This window comes from Sinocyclocheilus rhinocerous, unplaced genomic scaffold, assembly GCF_001515625.1.
Source record: "Sinocyclocheilus rhinocerous isolate Xijiao unplaced genomic scaffold, SAMN03320098_v1.1 scaffold1165, whole genome shotgun sequence".
NCBI lineage: Eukaryota > Metazoa > Chordata > Actinopteri > Cypriniformes > Cyprinidae > Sinocyclocheilus > Sinocyclocheilus rhinocerous.
Genome location: NW_015645061.1, coordinates 40,520 through 51,840, shown reverse-complemented (window position 1 = coordinate 51,840; position 11,321 = coordinate 40,520). Strand labels below are relative to the sequence as shown.

Sequence of the window (11,321 nt, the reverse complement as noted above, 5' to 3'; positions counted from 1 at the left end):
TTTAAAATATACAACTGATGTACAGTAAATTTAAATGCCAACATTAACATATTCAACATATTAGAACATTTAATAACTTCCACTCTGTAATGTCTTTTGATTTATATTAAAAGTAGTCCAAATGCACTATTTCCCAAATGCCTTCATTTGCATTTATTGCATTATTTTATTTTAGCAAATTTAAAATACTGCTATGCAACCACAATGCAAACTAATGCTAGAGACTTGAGTAAAAGTGAAAACTGTGACGAGCCAAAAATGCGGTTGACATAAAACAGGAAATGAAGTGTTTTTTCTCCTTCAGAAAGATGAAGCCGTCGGGTTTGTGGCTGCTGTCTGTTTATGTCATGTGTTTCCACCCATCTCTCATTCTGGCCATTAAGAGGACCGTAGTGAATTACTCATCTCAGAACCTGTCCTCAGTTCCCCCCGGCCTCAAACCGTGCACGGAGGACTTGGATCTGTCTCTGAATCGCATCCAGACGCTGAGCGCCAAAGACTTTAGCACAAGACCACGACTCTACTTCCTCAACCTGTCCTGGAATATACTGGAGGACATGGATGCATTTAACTTTGGAGATCTTGGATCTGTCGCACAACAGACTCCAGAACCTCTCGGACCAACCTGCTTAAAACGGGACGTCTACAGCTCTTAGACTTGTCATCCAACTTGTTTTCCATCATGGCGCTATGAAGGGAATTTTCCAGAGACCACGACTCTACTTCCTCAACCTGTCCTGGAATATACTGGAGAACATAGACACGGATGCATTTAACTTTGGAGATCTTGGATCTGTCGCACAACAGACTCCAGAACCTCTCGGACCAACCTGCTTAAAACGGGACGTCTACAGCTCTTAGACTTGTCATCCAACTTGTTTTCCATCATGGCGCTAGGAAGGGAATTTTCCAGCTTGAAACAGCTGCAGTGGTTGGGCCTGAGCGCCAAATCAATCAGCAACCAAGACTTCACTTACATTGCCAATCTTACTCTGAAAACGCTCTTTATTAATGCAAACAGCCTACAGACATATGATGAGAACAGTCTTAAAGAAGTACGCTCCGAGAAAGCCATCATCGCCTTGTCCAAAAGCAACCTTGACATTGCAATCACGGTTGATGTTTTCGCGGCGTTTAAAGAAGTCAAATTCACTTTGGTGGACAGCGGGATGAAGGTCATCCAAGAGATGCACCCCAGAGGAATCCTACGCACCGTTAGCTTGGAAATCTCCAAAGTGGAAACCACCTGGAAAGTTCTAACAAGCTGTGTAAACACAATATTGCAGTCTACAATTCGACAGCTTTCTTTCTCAGACCTTACAATGACAAAAATGGAAGACGGCATACCGTTGTCCACAAGCCGCATGTTGGATTTCTTTTCTATGACAAGAGCATCCGTAACCGAATTCATCTTCAATCAAAAAAAGCTCTATGACTTCTTCATAAACATGCCTGCAAGAAACGTCAGTTTAACCCAAACGCCAATCATCTTCATGACCTGTCCTTTGACTGTTAGCCAAAACGAGGTGTTGGACTTGTCCGATTGCGCCCTTACAGAAAACGTCTTCTCGGTTGATCCGGATACTGAATGCAGTACATTGACAAACCTAGTAAAGTTGGTTCTGAAGGGCAACAACTTGAAACTCCTTAGACCTCTGACCTCAAGAATCCCTCTCATGGATTCGCTTCAATACATCGACCTCAGTCAAAACACACTTACCTATTCGGAGGAACAAGGCAAATGCATTTGGCCTCCCAAAGTTGTCCAACTAGATTTGTCTTCGAATGGGTTCGACCAGAGTGTCTTCAAGTGTTTGCCCGATTCCATACGGATCCTAAACCTTCGGAGTACCCGAGTGACCACAGTTCCTTCAGATCTTCGGGTTTTGGACGACTTGAGGGTCCTTGACCTTATGGACAACCGTCTTCTACACCTTCCCACCTGCCAAGCGTTCCCAAATCTGCAGAAGCTCTCTGTAAGATCCAACTCAATTAATTTGCCTTTACCGGGAGCCCTCGAGACTTGCATCTTGAAGATCTGGTCTTGAGTCGCAACCCTTTCATCCGTACATGAGCTTTGCGTGAATTCACTACTCTCATCAAAGACCGAGTGACACGACCAAGAGGAGAAACTCTTGGTTTGACTCTCGGCCACTGGCCGAAAGGATACCGGTGCAGTTACCCAGAATCCTGGAGTAACTCCTTACTAGAAGACTTCTACCTTCCTGAGATCTCCTGCAATGCTTGGATCCTGGCTATTACTATTCTGATCCCGACAATCACTTTAATAGTTGCCGTTAGCCTTCTTTGCAATCGTCTGGACGTGCCATGGTACCTCAAGATGATCTGGAAATGGACGCGAGCCAAGCACAATGCAATAACTTCCCAAAGGAAAGCGGAAGACTTGGGAGGGGTTGCGCTTCCATGCATTCGTATCGTACAGCCAAAAGAACGCCGACTGGGTCAAATCTGAATTTCTTCCCAAGCTCGAAGGCAACTACGGCTTGCGAGTGTGTCACCACGAGCATCCCGGGAAAGACGATCATCCAGAACATTCTACGATGCATAGAGCAGAGCCGAAGTTGTGTCTTTGTGCTCTCCTCTCATTTCGTCCAGAGCGAATGGTGCCACTACGAACTCTACTTCGCCAATCACCAGCGGGTGACGCGAGGGATGGACAGCATTATTCTCATTCTGCTGGAACCTCTGCCGTTGTATCTCATTCCCTCCAAGTACTACCAGCTCAAGGCTATGATGTCCAGACGCACCAATCTGGAGTGGCCACCGGAAGGAGCCAAGCAGAAACTCTTCTGGGCAAATCTCAGAGCAGCTCTGCAGGCCGACCTTCCCAGTCCACCAGAGAGAGAAGAATAGTGATTAGAGGGAATTTTACTAACAATTTCATAGAGATTGTCAAGCGGATACTCGTTTAAAACAGTGGTTCTCAACAAGAGGGCATCAGCAAACTTCCACAGGGGCTTCAATATGACTTTAAATGATTTTAAATAAGACAAAACATGTCTAAAATTAAGATATTTATGGAACTGGAAAATGGAATTTATTCTTTTTCTTTTTTAATGCAATGCCAGCATCATGTGGATAGTTCATGGTGAGAAAAGAGAAGAATAGTGATTAGAGGGAATTTTACTAACAATTTCATAGAGATTGTCAAGCGGATACTCGTTTAAAACAGTGGTTCTCAACAAGAGGGCATCAGCAAACTTCCACAGGGGCTTCAATATGACTTTAAATGATTTTAAATAAGACAAAACATGTCTAAAATTAAGATATTTATGGAACTGGAAAATGGAATTTATTTTTTCTTTTTTAATGCAATGCCAGCATCATGTGGATAGTTCATGGTGAGAAAATTTTGTGATAAAACTATATCAGGTTTTTAAAATCTATTATTCCAAAAACTCCATAACTATATGTAACTTTTCTTGCTAGAATATGGAGAGATTTCACATACTAAATAAATAAATAATGGAAATATTAAATACATCATGGAATGATGCAATAATTAAATGAAAATACAATTAAAATGTAAGCATTAATATTTTATTTAATTTAAGCATCATTTTTTTGTTACGTGAAAAGCTACATTTATTTATAATGCCTATTTATGCTTACATTTCATTGTACATTTATTTATTTATTGCAAAATTCCATGATGCAAATAATAATTGTATCATTTTATTTAGTCTAAAAATATTTTCCAAGCTCTAAAACATTTTATTGGTAGAATTTATGAGTAAAAATCATATTAAAAATCCTTAATTTGTATGCAATGAATCACAAACAACTGAAAAAGGCATGCATATTCATTGATTAAAAAGACTGGGAACCCTGAAGAAAATTCAGAAATGTAAGGACTTGGGAAGTCCAAAAAGGTTGAGAGCCACTGTTTCAAAGTTATTAATTACAAAGATTGGTACCTAGCATGCAAAAGTACCAGTCCTTGAAATTAATAACCATAAATGAGACAAAATACATCCTGAGATTTACAGTGAATAGAGACCTTAAGGAAGACCACGTTAGTGATGGATGGACTGAAACAGGGTAAAGAATGACAATTAAATTCCATATTCAACTAGAGAACAAATGTTTTATTTATTATGAGCTGCCTGCACAACATTATATTACACAATAACACAGTCTAGTTAGTTCATGAAGCATTTTACAACAATACAATGTGAACATATTGCATTTGCTTTAACAGTGAATTCTGCATTTTACAGACAAATAATAAGAAAATGCTGAATATTTTTGAATGTTTGTTAATTAATACCTAAAATAAAACCATGACCTAAATGAGATCTGCTCGATGCATTGTGACTCTAAACATGTCTAAAGCTTCATATATGATGCAAAAAAGTTGATACATTTCAAAAATGTCTGAAAAGTATCAAAACTGGACTGATACATAGGTTAAAGGCCAGAGGTCGCTCAGGGTAATGACTGGACGAGGATGATCTTTTCGTTAATGCAGAAGCGGTGGAGCACCGTGAGCAGGTTTTCTCCGCACCGTGACACCTGGCGCTCCATCGCCAGCCGAAAATCCTCCTTCACTCCTTTAGTGATTCCTCGAGTCACGGTGTGGTGTCTATGAAAACAGACACACGGCGTGTGAGAACACATAGAGCTGATACGGGCCACCAAATACAGAAAGAACCGAGTACTGAACCAATGTGAACGTGAACTTTATGCAGAACCCATACAAGAAACAAAACGTTTCGAAACAGCAGTTTCTCCACATTCAGACAGATATAAGAGCAACGCTCTTCCAACCAAACACTGAGCACACACATGAATACTGTGGCAGAAAATACACATAAGGGTGAACCTCACAAAGAAACGTCTGGCTCATATTGCATTCAAATTCAAAAATGAAATAAATAAAAATAAATAAAGTAAAATAAAAATAAAGATTCATAATGATAAACTAAATAAATAGCTAAAAATAAAATACAAATAAATATTCATAATTGTAAACAAATAAACTAAATAAATACATTTAAATAAAAAAGTAAAATAAAATAAAATGTATAATTATAAATAAATAAAGAAAAAAAAATGTGTACTTAAGAAAACAGCATATTTTGGATGATGGTACTTTGTTTGTTTGTTTTGGGCATAGTAAAGTTTTTAAGAACATTAAAATCTATTAAAAAAATCTGTAATGTGAAAAAATTATATAATAAATAAATCATTATTTTTCTATTTAAAACAAGCAGACATTAGTACAATTAGATGAGTAAATACATTGTGTATACTTGCACTTGTTCTTCACTATTTAAAATATCTTTTTTTTTTATATTTCAATAAAGAGAATGAGACATTTTCCGCATTATCATTACTGTAAATGTGATTTTTGCAACAACAACAAAAAAAATTAAGCAAAATATAATTTATTATTTTTAATTTTGATTCCCAGGTGCGATACAACTCAGACATTTCTTGTCATCACCTGTGAGATTCACTCATGAATGTAAAACGCTGCAATTCAATGAAAACTACGAACACAATGCAATATGAAACGAACAAAAAACATTCTTCGAAGACTTCACAACAACTCGAGTAAAACACAACAGGAAAGGAGCCGTATGAGAACGGGAACGATCTTGCAAAATGAAAATGCTGGAGCGGAATGAAGAGAAATAATAGGAGGAGAATGTGAACACATGGTCAGGCTGGGAGGAGTCTGGGAGGGTTGGGGGCGGGGTTTCGGTGAAGGGGGCGGGGTACCTGTCAGCCTTCTGAGCCCCTGGAAGCAGCAGGGTGTTTAACTCCACCCCCAGGGCGGAGCTGGGGTTCCTACGGACAGCAAACACTCATAAACGCACCGCCAGCACTACGACATTTACTCCCACAACCCTACAAACAGCCCATCAAGAGCAAGCGGCACATCCAAAAACTGCCATTATAAAGCTTAAAATAGCATTTCTCCCAGTCTGTTTTTCATCTAAAATACCATTATGACAAAACACAGTCATTTTCTACTGATTTACAATGTAAAGTAACAGCTCTTGCTTTATATCAATTCAGACATGAATGTAATACATGTATTTTTTTTTAGATAATTTATAAGTACACTCTTAAAAATAGTTTCTAAAAGAAGTTTTTGCAGTGATGCCACAGAAGTAGGGTCATTCCGGGTCAAATCAACCAAATTTGAGAAACATCTTAATTTTTTTCTGGAGTAAGACAAACATAAATAGTGATAAAAGCCAAAATATTAAACTTCATGGATGTATATTTACTGAGTAATCCACTATTTTAGAGAGGAGGGTCAAAATGGCCATTTTCACCTGAGATTCACAGCCAAAATACAGGGGGTTAAAAATGACTTCAGAAAGATTGAAGCATCATCATGTTACTTTTACACAGAGATTGGTAGGTCTGTTAGTAAAATCTGTTGACTTTAGCAATCTTTGTTACATTATATGCCAATGGTGACCGTTCAAAAATGGGAAAAAGCACTTTTTGTGCTCCAACGTTTGCAGGCCTGTAACTGAAGAAGTATCTTAATATCCTTTTAGATTTTGGTTCTTAAACTTTTCTTTTAGTATCTTCATTTTTAAGTCTCTATATGGTTCAATCCCAGACATATGGGGATCTAAATGTACCATAAAACACCTGCCTGAGATGCACAAATATACTTTTTTCCAAGGTTTGCATGTCTGTAACTCTAGAAGTATTAAATATATCTTAATGTTCTTTCAGATTCTGGTTCTTAATGAACTTTTCTTTAGTAATCTTTATTTTTTAGGCCCTGTATGGTTCAGTACCAAAGATATGGGGATCTCAATATGACTCCATGTCCAAAATTGCTGAATTTTACCCATTTTCAGTGGTCGAAAACCAAGTGTGGGTCACTTTGCATACAGCTGATGTTTATATTTTAAGAAGAATGTCTGAAGAACAAATTAAAGTACTTCTTTTACTAAAAAAAAGTCAACACGAAATGACCCAAAAATAACCTTTCAGTGATCAGTTCTTAAAACCTTTTTTTTTTTCTTAGTGTGAATTACATTTTTATAATCTTTTATAAACCTTTTACACTATAAAGAACCTTTAGTGGCTCCATGGATGATAAAAGTTCTTAACGGAACCATCAACGCCAATAGAGAACCTTTACTTTTAAGTCATGATCTAGCTCTGACATTCATCCAGTATTTTTAAAACTACCTAACAGATCTGAACTTGCAAGTTGCAACCCCTTTAAAACCCCACACAATGTCAGACAAAGACCATAAAACTGATCAAAAAGGCTTCAAAAAGCAGCTGGAGGACGAGAGACATCAGCACTAAAGCAGGGTAAAGAAAACACACTAAGCAAACCGCCTTCTTCCTGTCACGGCTGTTAGTCTTAACCGCAGCCTATTCGATTTGTCCAAAACAAAAGGAGAAAGGAAACAGGAAGGAGGGAGGGACCTTCGATGATCACTTCTCATCATCTCCAGTTCCATTGGCTGACGTGAGTGATGTGGGCGGGACTTACTTGATGAGCATCCCCTGATTGGGCAGCAGCTCCAGCTGGACCCGCCCTCCTTCAGTCGTGCGAAGGTAAGCAAACTCTTCTAACATGTCAATGTCTCAGACAGAAAGCTGGTCAAAGACAAATATATATATGAAAATACACTCATTCTGAATTACGATTGGAATTAGTGTCTGATCAAAAAAATTTCACCATGCTAAACATTTTAAATGCATAGTGTAACAATGAATTGATAAGTGTCATAATGTATCAAACAATTATTCTTGAGATTGTATAATGCATTACAAGGCATACTTAATGCATTAAAACTCCTTTTATAATGCTTTATCCATAAAGGCTTGAAGTCAAGGTTTTAGATGAAACATAACACTGGAGAGCTGGTCGATCTCTCTTCTGAAGGATACTGGTGACGTAGTTGAAGAAGTTCTCGTACTGGAAGCTGCCCTGCTGGCAGATCTTATCCACCGCCTTCAGGAAGAGATTCTCGCCCTGCGGCCAATCATACTGCAGGAGAACCACCACATGACCCAGAGCCAGGTCGTCTCTGTTATCTGTGAAGGCCCTCAGCTTAGAAAGAGAGGGAACGAGTTAAAAAAACGAATCTGAGCTGTGAGGTTTGAGCGGGTGAGACGTTCAGATCCGGTACCTTAAAACAGGCCAGCATGAGCTGAAGACAGAAGGGAAGGATGGATTTACTGGAGCAGGGGACGAGCCTCAGATCGTTACCTAGCAACAGAGGAGAGAGAGATCCTATTATGGCAAAAAAAACCTGGCTCATGAATATTAATTAGATGACATGCACTGCTGGTTTCAGTGACATTTAAAATGTAAAAGTTAAAATTCTAAAGTTTTGAAATTTTGAAAGTGACATTCAAAAGTTTTTAGACATTCAAAGTTGTTTTTTTTTCCAAATCGTTTAGCCCCAAAACAAAGTCTTCAGAGTAAAAAGTAATTTTTTCTCAGCTATTTAAAAAACAAACAAACAAACAAAAAAAAGATAATTTACAGCCATTTTTTTTTTTTCAGTTTTAATTTTAGTTACTTTAGTACATCAAGTTAAACAATTAAAATAAGAACTACTGCATTGGCTACTAGCTGAAATAAAATAAAAAAAAGTTTTTATATTTTATTTCATTTCTGTTAACATTTTATTTCAAGTAACAAAAATGTTTTTAATGGTTTTAATTTATGTTCAGTTTTAAACTCTTAACTATAACAACCCTCAATATTACTGCTAATGGAAAAAAGGTTAACACTTCATCACAAGGATTCATTTGTTAACATTAGTTAACTACACTAGTAAATATAAACAAACAATGAACACTTCTACATCATTTGTTAATATTATTTAATGTTAATTTTAACTTTTATTAATACATTTTTAAAATCAAAAGTTGTATCTGTTAACATTAGTTACGTCACTGTGAACTAACATGAATGAAGAATTTTATTTTTTATTAACTAACATTAACAAAGATTAATATATGCTCTTAAAATATATTGCTCATTGTTAGTTCATGTCATCAAATGTTAATAAATGTTACCTTACTGTTAATTTCAGAAACCAAAAGGGTCACTACTGTGAAATAAATATAACTTATTAATAATTATTAAGTTACAAAAAAAGGAAATAATATAAATTAATATTTTTATAAATAAATAATATATTAATATGACAGATTTTTATGAACATCATTTCTGGTCATAACTACCAAAAATTCATTCATTTTCTAGATTTTTACCCTTTAATTGCCAGTTTGTTCACATAATGCCACTGGTGTTTTTATAATAAAACACACGCACAAAAATAATAAATGCTACGCAGATTTTTTTTCTTTTTTTTGCAGATTCTTAATTAATAAATAATAATAATAATAATTCATTACATGAATTAGTCTTGAATAAGTCACTAATTAACAACAACATCAGGTGGAAAATAGTAAAAAAAAAAAATAGCAAACATTCTGAAGCCTTGCCAACAGAATGAAAGCTTATTAAGGAATGCATGATTTTATGCTTTAATGGCACTATGAATAAATATTGATGTTTTAATGGGTATCAATTAAATTTCCACACTGTAACATCTAATTAATGTATGCTGTTAATATTAACACAGCCAAAAAAAAAAAGAGCCAGGGTTAATAAAATAAAAATAAAGTATTGTAGTAAAACAGCAGATTATGTATGTGCTATAGACGCACCTTTCCTGGTTTTGCTGCGGGGTTTGCGCTGCTCCTCGCTGCTCTTCACCGCTTCATGATTCTGAGGCATCAGACCAGAGACAACCTCCAGAAGCTTCTCACACGCCATCTGACACACCACAGCGTGAACACGATGAGATGCACTAAATACAGCAGCTCTAATGCAGTGTGTGTGTGTGTGCGTGAGTGTGTGTGTGTGTGTGTGCGAAACTATTATTATTTGTTTTAAATATTTGAAATAAAATAAAATAATAGACGAAAAACTTAAACTTGAAAAGCTTAAACAAAAAAAAACTTAAAATTAATTAATTTAGAAATGAAAATTAGAAATTTTGCTTTGCCAACAAACTGAAATAAGTTTAAGTCAAAGCTCTAAAATTATTAAGTGGAAATAAATTAAAACTAAAACTAAAAAAAACTAGGAATTAATATTAAAAAAAATAAACTAATAAAATGACAAAAGTACCAAATTCGAATGTTAATAAAAATACAAAACTGATACAAATAATACTAATATACCACTGCTATGGAGACACTGACATATTAAAATTATATTCTGATATATTTTAACTTGATTTCATAGAACTAAATTGATGGACAGTATTACTATTATTAACTTAAACTAAAAGTATTCAAATAGTTTTTGTTAAATGAAATAAAGCTGACATGAAATACAAATAAATATTAGATGAAAAGCTAGAGAATTAGGAAATTAGAAATGTTGCCTTGGCAACTAACTGAAATAAGCTGAAGTTGAAGTACTAAAATTACTAACAGGAAATAAACTAAAACTAAAGCTGAAATAAAGACAATTTAATCTAAATACTAATATAAAATAACAAACATTAATTAAAATAACAAAAGCATATAACAGAGTTTAACAAATAAAAAAAAAAACCAAAATTAAAATGAATAAAAAACCCAATATGAAAATAAAAGCATTTTCAAAATGTTAATAAAAACTATAATTATAATACTATGGCTCCATTGACATAATTATACTGTGATAAACTATTATATTCTAAAACTGACTGTTCTGGTCATAGATGATAATTGGTCAAAATATTTGCTTTTCTTTGTCGTTTCAATCTTGGTGTGAAGAGGTCTTTACAGAAAAGAAAAAAAAAACTATTCAGACTCGGTCTGATTCACTAAAGAACCATTTAGATTGATTTGTGAATCTGTTTGACCGAACAGAATTGACTTGCTCACGAATCAGACGTCACTTTGGTTTGTGAGCAGCTTTTTCTATCTTAAACTAGAAACAGGTATATTTACAGTTATGACTTCATATATGACCTATATTATCAATCAATCAAGTAAAAAAAAAAAAATCATTAAATTAAATCATACCTGATAAATGATCATATCTGTAAGGAAAATGCGAAACCACATCCACATCTCAGTTTTCCATGCTGAGCATATCTTAAGGAACTCTGAAATAAAACAGTAACACAGGAGATCATCATTTACACTTTAAAACTACTAATAACCTGTAGAATCTACAGTCAGTCAGACAGACAGACAGACAGACAGTCAGACAGACACAAACACACACAGACAGACACACACACACACACACACACACGCACTCACACACACACACACACACACACACT

General features: G+C 35.4%; 1 protein-coding gene and 1 pseudogene across 1 annotated transcript in view; one reads left to right on the top strand and one right to left on the bottom strand.

Moving 5' to 3' along the window:
* The first annotated feature begins 308 nt into the window (after window positions 1–308).
* Window positions 309–2,874, top strand: LOC107705287 (toll-like receptor 6; annotated as a pseudogene).
* Window positions 2,875–4,126: 1,252 nt separating this feature from the next.
* Window positions 4,127–11,321, bottom strand: part of ints10 (integrator complex subunit 10) — a 16,928-nt gene continuing 9,733 nt past the window's right edge. Inside the window, exons 10-16 of the mRNA XM_016508511.1 lie at window positions 11,056–11,138; window positions 9,703–9,883; window positions 8,148–8,227; window positions 7,906–8,068; window positions 7,505–7,598; window positions 5,749–5,817; window positions 4,127–4,606 (exon numbers count right to left, since the gene is read on the bottom strand). Of these exons, the coding sequence (XP_016363997.1) occupies window positions 4,450–4,606; window positions 5,749–5,817; window positions 7,505–7,598; window positions 7,906–8,068; window positions 8,148–8,227; window positions 9,703–9,883; window positions 11,056–11,138 (827 nt within the window). The 3' untranslated portion in view covers window positions 4,127–4,449. The remainder of the gene's footprint in view (window positions 4,607–5,748; window positions 5,818–7,504; window positions 7,599–7,905; window positions 8,069–8,147; window positions 8,228–9,702; window positions 9,884–11,055; window positions 11,139–11,321) is intronic.